Source organism: Gracilinanus agilis, chromosome 4 (genome assembly GCF_016433145.1).
Source record: "Gracilinanus agilis isolate LMUSP501 chromosome 4, AgileGrace, whole genome shotgun sequence".
In the NCBI taxonomy this organism is placed as follows: domain Eukaryota; kingdom Metazoa; phylum Chordata; class Mammalia; order Didelphimorphia; family Didelphidae; genus Gracilinanus; species Gracilinanus agilis.
In genome coordinates this window covers 213,370,016-213,390,819 of record NC_058133.1, presented here as the reverse complement: position 1 = coordinate 213,390,819, position 20,804 = coordinate 213,370,016, and the positions used below count along the sequence as shown (strand labels likewise).

General features: G+C 41.4%; 1 protein-coding gene across 2 annotated transcripts in view; it reads right to left on the bottom strand.

The window, feature by feature from the left end:
* Positions 1-2,869: 2,869 nt before the first annotated feature.
* Positions 2,870-20,804, bottom strand: part of SLC39A11 (solute carrier family 39 member 11) — a 538,533-nt gene continuing 520,598 nt past the window's right edge. For both annotated transcript variants that reach the window (XM_044676317.1, XM_044676318.1), the window contains 3 exons: positions 15,855-15,953; positions 3,517-3,675; positions 2,870-2,948 (listed from right to left, as the gene is read on the bottom strand). In XM_044676317.1, the coding sequence (XP_044532252.1) occupies positions 2,870-2,948; positions 3,517-3,675; positions 15,855-15,953 (337 nt within the window). The remainder of the gene's footprint in view (positions 2,949-3,516; positions 3,676-15,854; positions 15,954-20,804) is intronic.

The following is a 20,804-nucleotide window of genomic DNA, read 5'->3' as shown; positions in this document are numbered from 1 at the left end:
TTTTTCCCTGAGTTTGTATAGTACTGGCAAAGTGGAGCCTGAGACTATTCAGGCAATAAATTAAGCTAGATCCAATAAAAACATCAGTGGAAGATCCTAGAAACATGTGATTGACTGTGTGTGAGATGGGAGTGAATATGGGGGTGAGGGATGGAGAAATAAAGACCTGATGTTATGATTTTGTGGGCAAGGTTCTCGGTAGCATCACCCACCACTAATGGCAATTTGTTCTGGTGCCTACTGGATGAAGTGTTTTGTCCAACATGCCAAGATTTGTACCCTCTGGGAGCTTAGCCTTGAAGATATCAGAGACGGAGACCTTAAAATGCCCATTGCCTCATCCTTTTTGCTCAGCTATTCCTCATTTCTCACAGAATTTTAAAACTGGGAGGGACTTCATAAGCCATTAGATTCAGTACCTATCTGAAAGGAATACTGACTAAGATATAAACAAGAAGTTAAACCAACCCCTTTCTGAAGCCGTCCAAATAAGTGTCTCTTCCAGGATCTGGCTTGAAATTCTCTAAATTTACTTCCTTCATGGAGTTTTCCCTCCTGCAACTCTGGTTAATCTACCTTTATCCCTTTATATCCTTATTTATTCCGTATGCAGCTTTATAATACTTGTCCTTAAATTTTATTTATGGAGGGATCTGAGAGAGTCTCCACACAGGTAAGAAATGTCGGAGCTATGCTGAATTACATGGTATGGTCTCATATTTCATTTATGTGCTTTTTTCTGTCTTCCCAAGTGGGTTGGAGTTCCTTCTACCTCATTTGTCCCATTCCCCACTCCTTCTGAATTGGAGTCTGTCATCTAGCTAGGTAATAGTCACTGAGCTAATTAAAAGTTAATTAAAAGAAAAGCCATAGAAAGGAGTGCGTATGTGGCATAGACCATCTATACCAACTCTTAATACCCCCTTTATTGAAATTAATCACAGTTACAAGGTCATGTCCATTGGAAACAGCATTTTGCAGAACTCTACGCAAAGTAAAAAAACAAAACACCATCCACCAAAGTAATCAATCTTGCTCAAACACCCTCTCCTCTTCTCCAACAGGGCCTTCAATTTGGGAGCCCGAAAATGTGCCCAGGTTGAGGGCCAGCCTCAGAGTCTTGCATTTTCACAAAACAGGGCAGTCTCTTGGGGATGGAGGTGGAAGTGGAGGTGGGGTGTGAGGTTAGCCGTGGTGGTGGTAATGGTGGAGGTGGTGGGATGGGAAGAACATTCAGAAACTGTCAACATTACACATGTAAACTTAGAAAGTGGGAGCTGCCAATGTGATGCCTGGGCAGCCAACTGATGATCTGATTCTCAGCTGAGCCTATCCAAAGTCATCTATGGAACCCATTCCTTTGGCTAAAGACAACCACAGGTCCTGGAGAGAGTAGTCTGGGTCATTTCTCATACCTTCTTCCCCTAACCACCCTCTGGCTGTGGGTGAATCAGACAAACTCTATCGTTCTTTGTCTGAAAACCTTTCCCTGTGAGGGACAAGACTGGTTTCTGACCTGTTATAACAAGTCATTCTGCAGGTTGGAGATTATTTCAAGAGCTCAATCTGTCTAATGTGTTCTTAGAAACTTAAAAACAAAACAAAAAACCCCAAAACTCATCTTTTCTGCAACAGCCCTCATCAAAGTTGGTTTATTCAGTGTAGTGGCTTCAGGATCAAGTTATAAAATCACCTAAAAGGGCTGATCTAATGGATGTGCATGGCACAAATTGGGGAGGGGGTATAGGATAGAACTGCAAAAAATCTGCCATAGTTGGCTCCAGTGGCCCCCTTAAATTGGTCAAATAAAGAATTTGCATTATATCTCCTTGGCCTTATTATGGAAATAGTCTACAAAAGGTTCAAAAATTGTGGGTTGGGGGGGGGCTCAGAGAATTTGCAAATAGCATAGGTAAATATGCTATTGAGACCACCACTCTCTCTGATTAAAATAACAGGTACTGCAGAAGTCTAGAACTAGGCAACCTACTGCCCTTTCCACTGGAGAACCAGAATGATCACAGTTTGATCTGCTTTCCTTAACTTTAATTGCTCCTCTTGCTTTTGAAAAGATGGAATATCCAGTTTCTTTTCCCTTGGCTTTGTCCTTTTCCCTTATTCTCAGCTCCTTTAAGGAGAGGTGGGAAAGGGTGTGAACCAAGTCAGAAAATGTCTTTTTTTTTGTCCTTGGGAAGTAGGCCAAGGTCTAAATGAGATTCCAGTTCTGCTCCTGGTTGAATTCAACATTAGAGAATGGCATACAAGCTCTTCAAGACTCCAGGATCAAAGACAATGAAGATTTAGGAAGGGAGAGACAAAAGGCAACCTGGTCCCCCTCTTCTGAGTCTTTAGTGGGAGGGTGCTCAGGAGCTCTCCTCTTGGTTCCCAGGGTATCCTATTTCAGAGGGTTACCATTGTGAGGTTCATCCATGCTGGAGGTACAAGTCCAAGACGACTGGGGATGAGATCACACCCAACAAAGGTAAGCAGAACCTTAGACAAAGAGAAACCTTGCACAAGAGCAATCCAGTGACTGTAGCCTTATCACTCATTGCCAACCCCATGGAGGGAAGAATTTGCTTAGTAGCTGAACAAAAATCCAGAGTTCCAAGCCACCTTACATTTCCAAACAACATTAAAGTTCCCCTCAAAATAAAAGTAACAAAAATCACATTATAATTAAGAGGTGATCAGATTAATGACTGAATGCTAAAATGAATCAGAGAGAGGAAGAAGAACAAGATTTAAAACTCGAACAAAAAAGTAAAAATAAAAATCCATTTGGGGAGAATTATGTTCCTGGTTCCATTGAAGTCAACTGCCACCTCTTCCTTGTTCTGTCAGGTGTAAGACCGAAGGTGCCTTGGCATTAGCCCAAGCCAACATCCAGTGACATCATCACCACAAATCCCAGGATGGAGGTCCAGGATGCTAGTTTCCCATTACCACTAAGAAGGGAAAGGATAAATTGTGAGAAAGTTTTGAATTTGAAAAACATCTTTTCCTTTCTCCTATCTCCCACCATTCCTTCCCAAATGCATGGGATAGTCTGGACTTGTGTGTTGTTTTTGTAGTCATCCCACCATCCCTCTCTCTCCCCCAAATCCCTCAGCCTAGCATTGGCCTTTTTCTTATTTCTAAATGCTCTTCTCCTTAAATCTATTTTCATTCCCTTTTCTGATCTGACTTTTCTCATTCTCACACAGTTCCTCCATGATGTGCTGGGGAAAAAAAAAGCAATCAAGAAGAGAGTGTATTACATTCCTTTTAGTTCCACACTTAGCCTCTCATTGGGTCCATTGCTTGGTTTTCCCTTAGCCCTAGGTGTGTGTTTGTTTGCTTGGCCAACAGGAGCCGATCAGCCCTTTCCTCTTTCTTTTACATCTCAAATGGCCCAAGGACACACATGAGATTGAAGTTGGTATGGGAGTGTGCCAGGTTAGAGAAGACAGAGAAGAGGAATTAGAAGTAGGAGGATCCAGAAGGAATGGGTGGGGGACAATATAGTTTACAAACCTGGTCTGGGCTTCGGGAATGATGTCATCAATGACTACATAGACCATGGCGCCAGCTGCAAAGGCCAAAGCATAGGGAAGGATGGGCTCAGCCAGGACCACAGAGAAAGCACCAAAGAGCCCAAACACTGGCTCCACCATGCCACTCAACTGGCCGAACCTGTGGAGAGAGAGACAAGATCCAGGCTACTCAAGGTAAAGTGTGGAGCAGACGCCCGGCCCTAATGTATACCACAGAGCCCTGAATGTGCCAGGACTGCTTTGCCAGGGTTGTTCATCAACTTGGCAGAAGGACTGTGTGGGATCAGAACATCAAGAAAGTGCCAAAGAGAGGCTTCAGAGTAAGAGGGACCCCCAAAAGGGACTGAGTCAAGAATTTGGACTCTGAAGAAAAGAGGAAAATTCTCTATAAGACAGCTTTATTTCACATTTTTCTCTCAGAAACTCAAAAGCACTTCATTATTATAGTTTCCTTCATTTCCCAAGAGTGTTTTGTTATAAAAAAATTTTTTTTACATGCTCAGGGTAGGGGCAGCTAGGTGGCTCAGTGGAGAAAGAGCCAGGCCTGGATATGGACGGTCCTGGGTTCAAATCGGGTCCCTGACACATCCTAGCTGTGTGACCTTGAGGCAAGTCACTTAATCCTAATTATCTAGTCCTTATAACTCTTTTGCCTTAGAACTATACTTCTTATTGATTCTAAGACAGAGGGTAAGAGTTTAAAAAAAATTTTTTTAATTTTAATAAAATGCTTGGGGTTGAATTATTCTTTTTTTTATGTTGTACTTGTTACCTTTTAGCTTTGTTTATTTTTGTTACTTTTTGATAAAATCAAAGATACAGAGAAACACAGGCATTCTGAAGTCTGCAAAATCAGACCTATACAACTGTGTAAGTAGTGACAGAAGCAAAATCCATAAAAATCCATAGGTACCAAAAGCATTAGAGGAGACAAAAACAAACGGTTCATTTTTCTCAATATCTTATTAAAAGTATTAACTTTGCACAGCCTTTCCTTAACAAGGTATAAATAATGGAAGCTTATGGTTTCATGCACAGTTTAGAGTAAAACCTAAGCTCCTTCAGGAGTGAGACAGTTTTAATTTTGTGCCTGTATCCTCAATGTGGAGCAGAGTGCTTTGCATATCATGGATGCTTAATAAATGTTTGAATTAATTTTTAAAATTCTTGAAATTCTATTTGAATATTTGCATGTGTTTACTGTCACTAAGACCAAAAAGAAGCATTTTCATTTTTTAAAAATTCCAAAAGAATTCACTTACAAAAATTAATAATATGGAAGTATGTTTTATGTGATAATACATGTATAACCCAGATTGAATTACTTACCAGCTCCAAGAGGGGGGAGGGAAGAAGGGAGGGAGACAAAGTCATGTGACTATGGAAAACTTATCTAGATATATGTTATTAAAAAAATAAAAACATTTCTAAAAGATGTGTTTTGTTCTTAGGTTCTTAGGAAGCCAGGCTGCTAAGTACATTTTCCATTTCAACCCAAGATACTTCCTTCTCTCTTTCCTCCCCAAATTTCAGAATGGCCTAGGAAAAGCCTGCTTAGGAGATCCAGTTCATATGGGTCTGGCCTTGGAAAGGGAACAGACAACCCCCTCATTTTACAGAGGGGGAAAGGGAAGCCACAGGTCTCAATAGGTTAGAAAATTCCCATTTTTGCCTCTTGATTACTGCCTCTGTCTTGCTTCTGCTTCATCCTACAATTTCCCTTTGATATATGGGTTTTCCCTCTGTTTCCTTCCATGTCGCTTTTTTTTTTTTTTGTTCAGATCTGTGATTTCATTTGTGTGTGGGAACTTGAAGAATGGAAACTTCCTCCACTGAGGCATAGAACTGAGTGAGAGAATTGCCTGGGACACTGAAAAGTTAAATAATTTCCCATAGCTCACATAGCCAGTATCTGTGGTCTTGACTCAAGTCATCCTTCTACCCACTTTGCAATACTACCTCTCTCATGGGCAGTGAGAAAGTGCACAATATCAGGAAGACTTAAGTTCATATCCCACCTTGGACACTTGCTAGCAAGTGACCCTGGGCAAGTCCCATCTCTGTCTGCCTCTCATCTGTAAAATGAGGATAAGATTATCTATCTCCCAACTTGTTATGAAGCTAAAATAAGATAATATCTACAAGTCTTATTTACAGTTGCAAACCTCAAAGCACCATAAAATGCTAGCTTATTATCAATGTTGTTATTCATCCTGGCCAAAGAATCCCCCCCACCCATGGACAGCTTAAAAGTGGTGAGCCCTTGGAAAGCTGGGCTTTGGCCAGTGTAATGCAAGGTGGCTAACAGAAACTTTTTGCTTCTGTAATTTCTAACGGTCACAAAAAGTCAGTTAAACATCTTAGAATGTTCAGAAAGTCAGTCAGAACTTAAAGCTATAAATAGAAGTGAAGTTCCAACTGATGAGGCTTTTGCCTTCTGGCTTTCGCTGTGGCTGGAGGCTTTTGCTTTGGCCTTTCGGCTTTGGCCTAATTGCTTCGGCCTTGGCCTGTGCTTATTTTGTTTTGGGGAAATTTGGACCTATCTCATTTCTCTGGACCTCTCCCTGATCTACCATCTCCATCCCTCCCTTTCCCTGATTTCCTTTGGGTTCTGGTTGGAAGGGAGGGCTTGATGATTGAACATAGTGGGTTTTAGTTTCTTTAGATAATTGGAGTATCCTCAAATAAGTTATCCCTAGATCTGATAAAGACTTTACATAAAAGGCAGTCAAATCTTCCTGACTGGGAGAGCCGGTCTCTCTCTCTCTGTCTAAACCTCTCCGCGACCCATCCCCCACCCCCACCCCTCTCCCTAGTAGCAGTTAGAAATCCTGAATCCCTCTTCCCTTCTGACTGACCCTGGTATTAATAAATCCCCTTGTTACCTATTCAAACCCAGTGGTGAATCATTGTGTCGAAAATTAAGACAAGGGCCAAGAGTAAAGAATCATTTTCCTTTATTTCTTGAGACAACTGGGGCATCCATCTTGACAGGAAGTACCCACCTTCAAGACTTCCTCCAGCCATCAGTTTGACTGACAGGGAGGAGCCCTCTCGACCCCTCCCTCAAGAGACTGGAGAAACTAACAAGAGAAACCCTCCAGTCAAGCCTAAACGTTTATTATTGGCCTGAGTTTCCTCCCTGTATTCTGTCTCAAGCCTTGGGGAATAAACCTGTTTGAGCTGCCCTCTCCTACATACCCCATTTCCCTTATCTCCTATATACCTTACCTTACCTTCTTTCCTCCTCCTATCACCTTATAATCACCTTAATATCTCTTATTCCCTTTTATCCTTCCTCACACCCACCTACTCAGCTTATTTATTTTCTTTTTTGATAACACCAGCAGACTGTAGCAAGGTCTGAATCTGAATTCTTTCTAATTTGTTAGGACCTGAACTTTGTTGACAAAGCCTCTGAGAACTCGGGGGCACTCAATGCCATAAGGCAGCTGGCCTCTGAGAGGGTGCCTAAATTTTCCTCACCATGAATTCCCTTTCTGGGTAACTATCTCAAGAATCATGACCATCCCAAGTTGAAGGGAGATTTCTGGGAATCCCGAGACACATTTATGTGGGTGAACAGCAGGGCATCAGAGATAAAGAGATAACCACTGGCAGATAGAAGACCTAGAGAGGTGTAAGGAGACCTAGCTTTCTTGGCTGTGGGTAACTTCTGGCAAGCCAGCCACCTCTTTGGACCTCAATCATCCCATCTATAAAAAGGGAGAGAATTGCTTTGACCCAGGTCTAGTTCCCAATGAAGGGAAAGAGGGAAGTCTGTTTAGGTTGTAATCTTTCCCCCTCTCAGCTCTAGGAGATTTTGGTTCTCTGACTACATGAGGCAATATATGGTCCTGATTTTGACTACAGGGAACACTTGGAGGAAGAGAATTCTCCCTGTACTGGCTTTGACCTCTAATCTCTCTCTGTCCCAGCAACCCTGCTGTCCAGTGGTTTACAGAGTTCATACCCTTGGCTTTTTTCACTTCAGGAAAAAGTAGGTTTGACTTTGAGCCCAGACTACAGGGAGGGAAAAATGTTGGAGTGCAAGGTCTGAGAGCTAACCACAATTCCTCAGCTTCCTCTTTTCTCAATGTGGCTTTGCTATTTAGGGATGACTGTTGGTGTTCCTAGTTCAACAAGTTAAGTGCCTACTATGTACCAGGAACTATACTAGGTCTGAGGAATTCAAAGTCAAAAAATGAAAATGGCTCTGCCCTAACGGAACTTACATTCTACTGTAAGAAAATAAAGTGTTTGCAGGTATTGTTTCCTTTTACTCTAAAATCACTATCTTCCTCCCCTGCCTCTTAAGCCCATTGAGTGCTCTGAGGAAAAGAGTGCCCTGAAATGCCAAAATAGCCTCAAAAGGGGCAAGAACTAAGATGGATGTATTCTCACAGAAAAATGTCCTTGAGCTGAGTTTTGAAGGAATCTAGGAGTTGGAGGTGAAGAGAGAGAGAGTTTTCCAGGTATTTAGAAAGCCAATTCAGCCAGTGGGAAGTGTGAAAAGTTGGGAGATGAGTGTTTAAAAACACAGCTCTGGCACACAGTGGGTGTTTAACAAACGCTTGTTGACTGGCAAATCACAGCAAGTTTTAGGTTGTTTGAATGAGGGTTAACTGACTTGCCCAGGATCACAAAGCCAGGAAATGTCTTGAGGCCAGATTTGAATCCAGGACCTCCTGTCTCCAGCTCTCCCCCAAAATATTTATTAAGCATTTACTAGGTGTTATATTGAATCTCTGGGAGCTTGAAGTTCACCTCTGATTGACAAATAAGTCAGTTGGATGGAATGTTCCCAGGGAAGTCATGCGAGAGGCAGGAGGGGCAGTTGAGAACCCTGAGGAGAGATTCTGGGTCTTGGACCTGTGCTGAGGCTGGAGATTGGTGGATCCTGGTCTTGGAGTGAGAGAGGGTACAAACATCTCTCTGCAAACTCTTCCTGTACTTGAGATACCGTTTCCAACCTGTACCTGACTACCACCTTGGTGTCTACTGTCTCTAGATATTAGAAGTTTCATCATCTAGATATCTAGGTTTCCCAGGGCCCGGGAGGGATCCAGGAAGTGGGCAGGAGACGAAGAAGAGGGTGGAAAGGGTGGACATAATTCAACTGTAAGGCTGAAGATCTACTGAAGAAGAAGCCAAAGGTATCCCAGCAGTTTACCTACTCTGGTTTAGTCCTGGCCAGGCTGAACCAGAGGGAAGCTACTTAGATTCTTCATCTGCCAGCAGTTGAGAGTTTCATTAATAACAATTAGAATAGGGTCTCCTATACCACAGTCCATTACCCTTATCCTTCCTATTTAATATATAAAGTTTAAAGTACCTTCCTAAAGCATTTCAAAGCTTGTTTGGGGTAGGGAGAAATAGCAGTCAGAATACTAGTCGTTATCCTAGCTAAAGAGCCCAAATCAACATATCAATTAACCCCAGGTGGGTCCTGAAGGGATATACCTCTTAGACCTGAAGGATCCTGCCTGGGCAACTGTTATAAGGGAAAAGGGTCATCTTATTCTCTCTGTACATCAATTTACCATCTCAAATAGATCAAGAGACCTCCCATAATTATAACAGTTTTTGGTGCAGCCAGGCTTTGGGCCGGTTGAATTAGAGAAAGGATAATGGGAATTGTAAGGATTGTATTTATCCTGAGCACTCTTGCCATGTTTATGTATTCATTCACCCAGGGAGTGTTGAGGCTCTGGTGTTACACAATACCGGAATATCTAGTGAAGTTAGTAAAGATATACAACACCTATAGATATCTAACTATATCACTGTCAGAGTTTCTATCCTATCTGCCAATGGTGATTGTAACTTTGGTGGCTTTCCTACAGACAATTTTGGCTTTAAAGAAAATTTATACTTGGGTTTGTGGCAGAGCAAGAACAGATACACAGAATGTCATGTCCTTGATGAGGGATCAGTTAAAGATGATGATTGAGATTAACAATAAAATCAGAATTGGACAGGAATTGGACAAACACACCATCTTACAATTAGAACTTATACAAAACATGTATCTCCCTAAAGAAAATAAGGCTATTAAGAAGACAATGGTTGACATGAGTACACAGACTGAAAATGAAGCTGAGACAGAGACTGGTGTGGCTACTCAGACTGAGGAGGGGGGCAATGGCATCGGCTACTGTGACATTGTTTCCCATTGTGGACCAAACTCAGTTTAGGGCTGATGGTGAAGCTGTAAATATGAAAACGTACATTCTTTTACAGCACAAGATTTGGAGGTGCTGAGGAAAAGATTTCCCAAGTTTTTTCTCTCACCTTACAAGGCGGCTAAAGAGTTAAAAAGAACATTCAGCCTTTTTAACCCGTCATATCAGGATGTGGAATTTGTTTTAGAGGAATTCTTTACACCTAGTGAAAAAGCCAGGTTTATTGAGGAAATGAGATCAAATCCTGTATTAATGGACTGGCCTAGAGACCATTCTGCCATTGACTTAAGCTCACCAGAAAGCATGAGGACACTTGTGAAATGTAGATCTGACCTGTTGGAAGCTATGAAAATTCACGCAAAAAGACCTAACGGCTGGTGTAAATTTGAGAAGATGAGGCAGTCTGAGGAGGAACATCCTAGCTTGTTTTTAGACAGACTGATGGAGAATTCTGAAAACTTATTGGGATTTAATAGCGATAGAGCAGATGAGGCTGTACCACACATTAAGAGGCAATTTATAAAAGGTACAAGTATCCCAATACAGGTATATTTCAGGCAGAGCTGTCCTCAGTGGGAAGAGTTGTCCCTGGAGGAAATTAGGAAACATGCAACCTACATACATGAGTCCAGACTAAAAGAAAATCAAATAAAACAGGAATTAGATTCTGAAAAGGATAGGACCATCAGAGATTTGAAATGTGAACTCAAAGAATCTCTTAGAGAGAGAGACAGAGATGAATTTCGCAATTTTGCATTGCAAATTGCTAGGGATAGAGAATCTAAGCCCAGATCCACCTACTACAAACAAAAGAGGTCAAACAAACAAATTCCCAAATGCTATCTTTGTAACAAGCTATGTCATTTCTTGAAGGAATGCAGATTCCAGAAGCAGATTGATTTTTCCAAAGATAAGACAGATTCATACAAAAAACCATATACTAACAATAGTTGGGCAAGCAAAGTACAAAAATCTCAAACTTGTTGCCAACATGATTGCAAAAGAACAGATAAACCATCATTAGAAGAAATGGAAAAATTTTTAAAGCTGGGAGCCAGAACGAGGAATGCAGCATCTTTATGAAGGTTAATTAATGAAACAGATCAAGGAGAAAAGGAATATTTAGAGAGAAAGAAGTGTAGAGGCATGAATGAGGCTAATGTGTTAGTGATGGAAAATATTGAGGGTAATCAATATATGTATTTGAAAAAAGGAAGAAATCAATACATGATTTGGAAGTGCAAAATGCTGTACAGGATATGTATAAAGACATTTATGGCAAGGAGCTTTCTCTTGTGGAAAACACAAATCCACAGAGGTTAGTGGAAAATTTTGACAGAAATCTAGTGTCAAATGGGTTAAAATTTGAGCTAGAAGGTCAAGAATACATTATTGCGAATAACAGATCAGAAGTTATGTCGAATAATGAAAGTAGCCATGGAAATCACTTGGAAAACATTTCCAAGCCCATCAACTTGTGTTTTGCCAAAGAGAACAATAATGTGTCCATAAATGTAACTCCTGAAACCAAGATGGAGTAACAAAGTTACAGGCTCAGTTCTCAAATTCAGAAAGCACTTTAGCCCCTGTGGAAGAGATACTTTTCTGTCTGAACCCCGAAGCTGAGAGTTTTGAACCTAAATACAATGTAACTAATGGTTTGCCATATCATCCGGCAGCCTATAGAGGAAAATTCTGTGACACTTTTAAAATGAGGCTTGAAGACATAGGGCCACCCGAGACTGTTAAGAACTCAAACAGGGTTAAAACCTCAAGTCTTGGTGAGGGGGGAGGATATTACACCTAATCCTGTCCCTGAAGCCATGATTAGAGACTTACAGAGCCCTGGAATGGTGGAAGAAACTGTCATGTTTCAGAATCCAGTTCAAGAGAAGCCATCTTGTTCTCAGTACTCTGCAGAGAGGCAGCAAGGGGGAGGGGCAGACTTAGACTCTTACCATACAGAGCATGTGCTAAGAAAAGACACTTGCCAGGAAGTGAATTCTTGTGATTACCATGGACCTTTTAATAGAGAAGAAGTAAATTCTAAAGCCAGCACTATCCAGCCATTAGAGAAAGAGACACAGCTGTTACCTTTGCATAACAACAATGACCAGAAAGATCCTTTAATCACCATCCAGATTAATGGAGAATACAACAGTGGGATCATTGATACAGGGGCAGATATCAGTTGCTTGAGGAATCTCCCTAGTGATTGTGAAATGCTTGGTTCAGTCATCATGAAGGGAGCATCAGGCATTCCACAGACTGCACCAAAATTTCAAACGAAAATGGTGAAATTGGGACCAATAGAATTTGACCATCAATTCTTATTATTACCACAATGTCCTAACAATCTCATAGGTAGAGATATCCTGTGCAAACTTGCAGCTACAATATATTGTGAGCCAAGTGGAGAACTGTATTTGCACCTGCCCAAGAGGTCATTGAAACATCATCCTGACTTATGCCTAAATAGGGTAACTGAAGATCACACAGTTTTAGTTCTGGATCAAGACAGCTTATACAAGATTCCAGATACTCTACCAATAGGAGTATGGGCTACTAGTTCATCAGATGTGGGTAGAATCCTTTCGGCTAAGCCAGTGAAAATAAAAGTAAAAGAAGGAATGAAACCACCTAGAATTTCTCAATTTAAACTGAGCAAAGAGGCAGTGGAAGGAATGAAACCTTTGATCAAGGATTTATTAGCCCAAGACATCCTAGTGCAGGGTTTTTCTGAATTTAACACTCCTATTTTACCAATCAAGAAGGCAAAGTTGGATGCTAATGGGAAAGTACAGTGGAGAATGGTGCAAGATCTTAGAGCAATAAATGATTATGTGGAAGATATCCATGCAGTTATTCCAAGTCCATCACAGATAATTGCAGGGATTACTCCGGACTCTAGATGGTACACTGTGATTGATCTGTCCAATGCATATTTTAGCATTCCAATCCACAAAGACAGTCAAAAATTGTTTGCATTCACCTGGGAAAATAAATCTGTATTTTGGGGGCATCTTCCACAGGGATTCAAAAATTTGGCTTCCGTGTTTTGTCAAATACTGCAAAAAGATCTAGAATCTATATCTTTCACTGTTAGTAAGATAGTGCATTATGTAGATGACATCCTACTAATGTCACCAACAGGAGAAATCTGTCACAGAGACAGTATCCACTATCTAGTGGAAGAACTATATAAGAGAGGACATAAAATATCCAGAAACAAAGTGCAGTGGGAAAAAAAAGAAATCGAGTTTTTGGGATTCACACTGCAGGGTGGAACTAGAAGTATGTCAAAGAAGAGAATTGAGGATATACAGAAAATCAGCTTACCTAAAACCAAGAAACAGCTAAGAGCAATAATTGGCATGACTAGCCTTTGCAGCCAGTGGATACCTGAGTTTTCTCTAATTTCTAAGCCTTTGACAGAGTTAACCAGGAAAGATATCAAAGAGCCACTGAAGTTAAGAGAACACATACATGCCATTGAGAAGTTAAAGTCAGCAATTCTTTCTTCTCCTGCATTAGGCATTCCAGATTACAACAAAGTTTTTCATCTATTTATCCATGAAGATAAGGGAATTGCTTGTGCAGTGCTCGCTCAATATTTAGGAAGCAATTTAAGACCCGTAGCTTACTATAGTTCTACACTAGATCCTATTATCCAGGGAATGGTTTCCTGTTTGAAGATTATTGCTGTTGCAGCTTTGATGGTTAGGAAGAGTTCTAAATTGGTTCTGGGAGGGGAACTCAGATTGTATTCCCAGCATCAAATAGAAACCACACTGAGGAATGCAAATCTGCAGGCTTTCACATCTCAGAGACTCTCTCAGTATCAAGCCACTTTATTAATGAATGAGAACTTGACCTTCCATAAGTGTAAATCCATCAATCCAGAGACTCTTATTCCAGAACTTCCATTAGAAGGGGATAGCCTCCATATTTGTGAGGATACATTAGAACTAGTACAAAAGACTAGAGAAGATCTTTCTGATGTTCCTATGGAAGATGCCGACCTCACACTGTTTTGCGATGGTTCGAGTTATCATTATGATGGGAAAAGAGTGACTGGTGCAGCTGTAACTACCCAAAATGAAACCCTATGGTATGCAGCACTTGGGCCAGACATAATTCCCAAAATATTTATTAAGCGTTTACTAGGTCAGCCAGGTACTGTGCTAACTAGATCCTGGGAAGACAAAGAAAGCCCAAACCCCATTCCCTGATTAAGAAAGAGTAGTTCACATTTAATATAAGTGGAAGATAATCTCAAAGGGGGTACAGGCTGGGTGGCTGGAGCAGAGAATGGGAGAAGCCTTTCTACAGATGTCAGTAAGCACTTTTTAAAAGCCTGCTATGTTCTAAACAATGGGTTTAAGTGCTGCAGAAGGTAAGATTTGAGTTTGCATCTGGGGCTTCCTGACTTGAAGCCTTGCACATCTTGGGGCTCTGCAGTGGTCTTCAAATCAAAATATGTTTCTAAGTTAGAAGCTATGAGATGAGCTGGTGTGTGTGTGTGTGTGTGTGTGTGTGTGTGTGTGTGTGTGTATGTTTCCCTTGAATATAGGCCTTAAAAATGTAGCTTACTACTTTTGTGACCTTGGACAAGAAACTACTCATCTTTGGCTCTCTGTTTCTTTATCTATAAAAGGAAATATTTGCACTAAATGGTCTCTGAGGTCCCTTTCCATCTAAATGTTATGATTTAGGCTTAAGATATGGTACATTTAGACATAAGAAAGAAATTCATGATAGGGAGATTACCAGAATGGTACTATTTTTTCCTCCTTTCTAATAGACTCCATAAATAGAAAATAAATCCATTTGGGTGGAAGCAAAGAAGTGAGCCAGGCAATTAATTTCTCAACATTCCTTCTAGTTCTCAGAAGGCAGCATTCACTCTGATCATCCATGTATAGCCCTACTTTAGTGGGTTCTTCACCTGGATAGCTGTTGCTATGGAGATGAAAGATTCCAGCAGATATTATCCCAAAGTTCACCAGCTGGTGATGGGGGTTTGGAATATAGCTTTCTGGGTCTATGTTTTTAGAGGCTTTGGGAAGTGAGAAGCTGGAAGAGGGAAAGAGCGAGTCTTTCTGGAAATCCTACCGAGAAGGACAAGTAGGCACTTAGCCCCTGCATGCTGGCTCCTCTGGCCCTTCCTCTGTGATGCAGTGAGCTCAGACCTTGCCACAATCTGAAAATGAATCTTCCCTCTCACTCCCAAGAGTGTGTGTGATCGATTAGACTCAGAAAGAACTCTGGGTTCCCCTTCCCTTGTCTGTCAAAACCAGGTTATCTCAGCGCCCATCTCTCTATTGCTGTTGCAAGATTTGTTCTCCCTCGATAAAGTCATGATGAGCCAAGTTCCACATTACCAGTTGGTAGCACGAGCTGCCTGCTTCTTCCTATTCCAATAAGTCATCTCTGCTCACTATCGCCTTTCCCCAGGCCCACTCCTTTCTAGAAAAGAATATTTTTTAGCTGCTAAATCCTTGTCTGGTCTTTAACGTTGGCACAGGGAGAGAGGAGGGGAGAGGCTCTATCCTTGGCTTCAGCAAGCTAAGGTAAGGGGAAGGGAGAATGGGCATTGCCTCCATGTGAAAACGCCAAATGTGATGGGGGATAAGTGCAAGTCTCTGTAATCAGGGGATCCTATCAGCAGGGAAAGAATAATAACGTACATACACACACCACCCCCAAGACTCACTGCAGACAGACTCTTCCCCAAATCAGGGAAAGGGCCATTCTGCTGTCTATGGGGGCACCCACCTCCTACATATACTTCTAGCTATCAGGGAAGCATCCCTTAAGTTCCTTCCATGCCCTGTAGGTGAGAGGGATCTAGGATTCCTAGCTTATTCAGCTTACTAGTGGGGCACAGTTTAAAGGGAACACCCAGTGGGCACCTTCCCCATTCAAAGTGATGAACAGATCATTTCAGGCTTAAGCAGCAGGAAGTGCAGAACAGGGGGTTGGGGTTGGGGTTAGGGGAGAAGAGAAGAGAGGAGGAAGGTGGTTCATGCTTCCACACAAGAAGGCACTCTTAGGTTATTTACACTCTGAATTCTGGTCCAAATCAGTGGTTGCTGATTCGGTCCAGTTCTACAGCAGACACAGACATTACCAGAAGGCTCTCCAGGTTGAGTATCCAGCACCACGCAGTGGGAGGCTGACAGCCAGGCCCTCAGGGAAATTCTGGATCCCAATTCCAATAGCAAGATTCCTAAAAGATCAAGAAAACATACAATGCTTATGGTTATGGACCATAATTCTCAGGAAGAACTACCTGGAATAGATTATGAAGACTAACACTGCTGCTAAGATCCACATGAGGCCTCTCAAGTATCACTTACCTGGTTAGAGATGGAGCTATAGACAGTTATCCTTTCCAAAGCTCAACTTTCCCCATCGTAGTTTTGATATATTGTGGGACAGCATAAGAAATTAAATAGGAATTTTGTGGGTGTTTTGAGGAAGATGCAAATGATATGAGAAGGCGAGCAGACAACACAGAAAAAGTTTAGAAACAGAAATACACATTTAACCCAAAATTTAAAATAAGGTATTATAAATACATCATAAAAGAAAAAGAAAAAATTCTGACAACTTCTCTGGTATGAAGGGAGGGCCAAACAATTTTACACAGATTTTCCAGATCTTAGGAGTGCCTGTGTCCCTAACCCTCATGATGTGGAAGGGATAACTGTATTGCATATGGGGAGTGGGGAGTGGTCTGGCATTGTTTCCTCGTATACAAAATACTTATAAACTATTTTAAGAAAGGTAGAGGGTCCAGAATGAGGAAGGTGATTATCCCACTGTAATCTGCCCTGTTCAGACTAATCAATTAACCAGTAAACATTTATGAGGTGCCTACTATATGCCAGGCACTACTCTAAGTATATTATATTCAATTCTGACTGTCATGTCTTAGAAGGGCTATAGATAAACTGAAGTATCCTCAGGGAATGGAAAAAGAACTGAAATGATGTTGTTGAAGGACTGCTTGAAGGAACTATAGGACCCTTTGTGATTATCTTGTCCAAATCTTGGTTTTATATAAATAACTTGCTCAAGGGCACACAGGTCATAACTGGCAGAAGCAGGCCTCAAACCTGGGTCTTCTCGCTCTCAATCAATGTGCTTTCCTCTGTATGTTTTTAGCTCAAAGAAGAGTTCCTCCACCCACCACAACATTCATCGTTTTCCTTATATTTTCACAGTTAACAAATATCTATTGTCCCTCTCTCTTGCCCCTAATCAAAAAACAAAACCCCATGTGACAAGTATCATAGCAGTTGTTTTCCTTTTTGGAGTTTTTTCCTACTTGCATTTTGCTTACTTCCCTTTGCCTTAAGCTCATATTAGTCACCATTTCAGTTCATATTCATTTCCTATCAATCGTTATATTAATCATTTCCTACAGCAAAGACATGATCTACTATTTCATATAGCACAATTTGTCTAGTCATTCCTCAATGGATGGTCATCTACTTTGTTTCCAGTTCTAGAGCAGTAAGTAGGAGGCTATAAATATATTAGCCTTTCTTTTTTGGCCTGGATCTCCTTGGGATATGTGCCTGGCACCAAAGAGTTAGCTAGCTTGATTTGTAAGACTAGATCACTTATTAGAATGTTTGGATAAACCAAGAGCTCCACCTAAAAAGGTTGCCATCTTTTTACAACCCATCAAGACTATCTGCATCCCAACTTTGTGACGACATGATAGCATTCAAAGTTCTATCATGTAAAAGAAGGATCAGACTTACTTTATTTGGCTTCAGAGGGCAGTCCTAACAACAATGAATGACATTACAGGGACAAGAATTTGTGTTAGAAAAAAGCTGCTTAAGGGACCACTGGGTGACTCAGTAGATAGAGAGCCAGGGCTGGAGACAGGAGGTCCAGTGGTCTCAGATACTTCCTAGTTATGTGTCCCTGGGCAAGTCACTTAACCCCAGCTGCCTAGCCCTTATGCTCTTCTGCCTTGGAACCCATACTTAGTTTCCATTCTAAGGTAGAAAGTAAGGGCTTAAAAAAGACAAAAGCTGCTTAAATGTGGAAAGGGCTGCTTTTTTGGGGGGGAAAGGGGTTTTCCATAGTTGGAGGTGCTTATTTAGAGATGGAATGACTGTCAGGCATGTGGTAAAAGGGATTCCTACTCAGCTGTGGATTGGAACAGATATCTTCTTAGATGCCATTCATTGCATATGAGAGTGCTATAGATTTTGCTAGATGTGCCATAAAAATGTGTATGTTGTGCTATTTCAGATAAAAGAAAATGTATTAGTAATTTTGTTTCATATAAATTTTATTCTACTCATAAGCTATAGTAACCAATAAATCAACAAACATTTATTTTATTTACTATTTATCAAGCCTTGAAAATAAAAGGAAAAGCAAAACTAGACTCTGCCTTCAAAGAGTTTACATTCAAATAGAGGAGAGGAGACTGTAAATAAGTGAGGTTCCAGTGGGGGGGCATTGTTCAGTTTCACTAGGTTGGGCAGAGTCATTAGGGGTGGGAATACCTTGACACTGGGGAATGAGTTCATATACTGTGGAGGTAGCAAGGACAAGGTTTGGCCACCTACTGGATGTGGGAGTGGGGTGAGAGAGAAGGCAGAGTAAAATAGGATGCTGAAGTTTTGAACTAGACAAAAGACGGTATCAACAACACATCTCTATAAATCTTCGTCAACAATAAAAATAAGAAAGTTGAGATGGGGTAGGAGCAGGTTTTAGGAGGAAAAATGCAAGTGAGATCAGTTTTGGAAATGTTTAATTTGGAATTCCAAAAAGAAATCTGGGTGAAGACAGTCAGCAGGTATGGGGAGAGAATGTGAGGCTGCACCTAGAGATTTGAGAATCAATAGTATAGATATGATAAGAGAGTGGATCGGATATTCCAAGAATATATAGAGACAAAAAAGTTAAGGAAATATTCTTAGAGGACACCCACACTTATGAAGCAGGAGGTGGAGATGGAGAAAGAGTGATCAGATATGTGGGAGGAGAACCAAAAGAAGTGAGATTATCAAGAAGGAGGGTGTAGTTAAACAGTGCCAGAGAAACTTCCAACAGGGAAAATACAAAATAAGAGACTATTGGATTTGGCAATTAAGAGGTAACTGGAGATACTATGGAGAGAGAAGTTTTAGTAAAAATGGTAAGGAGGGTAGCCAAATTTTGTGTGACTAGGAACAGAGTTTAGGAAATAAACACAGCAAAAAGGAATTCATTTAAAAAATGATGTAGGATAATAGCTTAAAGGGGAGGCAAAGTCAAGGGATATTCCTTCCTTCCTTTCTCCCCCACCTCTCTTTCCTTCTTTCCTTCCTTCCTATCTTCCATGGAAGGAACCAGGAGAAAGGTAGGGATTAAAAAGATGAGAATGAAGATGAAAGAGAAGGAATCAATGTCTGAAAACCTCATCATTACAGAGAACCTCTTGGCTGGGACCTCCTCACATTCTCCTTCCACCATGTCAAAGAAAACAGGTAATATTCTTTACTCTGAGATGTTGCCCCAGGTCGCTCCAGGTCACACAGCCAATATGAGGTGGGACCTCTAGTTCTGAGGCTGTAAAACTGACTACAAGCATCTACAAGGCAGGCTCTATGAACTCTTTTTCTCCAGCCTGCCCAGGACTTCACCAGCCCAACTAGCAGCATAGAAACCCCATTCTTCTGTCCCTGGCTGTGTTATCTCTGGCAAGACTCTATACATAACTCTGCCCTGCCCTGAGCTAGGCCAGTGTGTTTTCAAGCCCAACTAGGTGGCACTCCCTTTGAGTGCTGCTGTGCCAGGTGAGGTCTCTTTCCGGAGGGCCCTGCCTTCTTGTGTTGGGTCTGAAGCTATACTCCATCTCCCTGGTCCATTGCTGCTATGTATAATACACTTGAGTTTTTTTTATCTGTAGGTGGATCCTATCTCCCCAAGGAGTCTCTAAATTTTTCCTATTCCTTTCTCTGCCCCCACACTTTTTTTTTCTAAATTATCATGTCTCCTCTTTTCCATCCCACCTTTACTCACAAGCTCTCATACAAGGTCCTAGCACTTAACTATGCCCAATGAATGTTTCATTGTCCCACTAAATACAGATCTATTATATGTTTAACTAGATGGCAAGCAACTCGATGGCAGATACCATGCCTTTTCCATGCTCCAAAGTTCTGTCAATTTCATCAAATTTGCTGGAAGAAGGATTCAGAGTCATTAATGAGGGTATAAGCAGCCATACCATCATCTTTTTCCCTCTGTCTTTCCTTCTTCCCAAATTCACTATATATTTCAGAAGAGAGAAGGAAAATGTACCTGTCTGGCATTAAGGTAGCTGGGTAGAAACAGGGACTAGAGAGCCAGGTATATAGTTAGGAAGACCTGTGTTTAATTCCGGCCTCAGACGCTTACTAGCTATGTAACCCTGGGCTAGTCACTTGGCCTTGCCTGCCTCAGTTTCCTCATCTGTAAAATGGGCCAATAAATAATATCTCTGTCAGAGAGCTGTTATGAGGATCAAATGAATTACACATGTGGAATGAGCTTTACAAACCTCAAATATATAAATATAGCTACTTATTAATAGCTATATGCTATTATTACAATTACAGATATGGGAAAACATTCTTGAGTGTTGTTACAGGGAAGGAAGAGTCAGGGAGCAGTTGGAATCAGCTAGGGTGAGGAGCCTTGAGCAGGGTCTAGTTTGGGGAGACAACTGGCAGGAAGTGTGGCTGGAAAATGCCAAGGAAAGGGATAAGCAGGTGGCACTGGGACAGGGGCAGAGGTGAGAGCGTGAGCAGAACCCACCCTGGGCCATGTCCCAGCTGTTTCCTTTGCTGGCAGCTCCTGATTCAGCTGTGTGTGCTACCTGCCAGGATCTGGAGCAGCAGGACTGAAGAGCTATCTCCTCCTTGGTTATTTCACCAAGGGAGGCAGTGGGAGGGAGGGAGGTGGGGGAGTTTCCCCATCAGGGACAGAGATGAAAATCCAAAACAGTATTGAAAAGCAAGGGAAAAAAACATCCCTTTTAGAACACAGTGAAGCTGCTGTCTCTGTGTTGTTTTTTCCT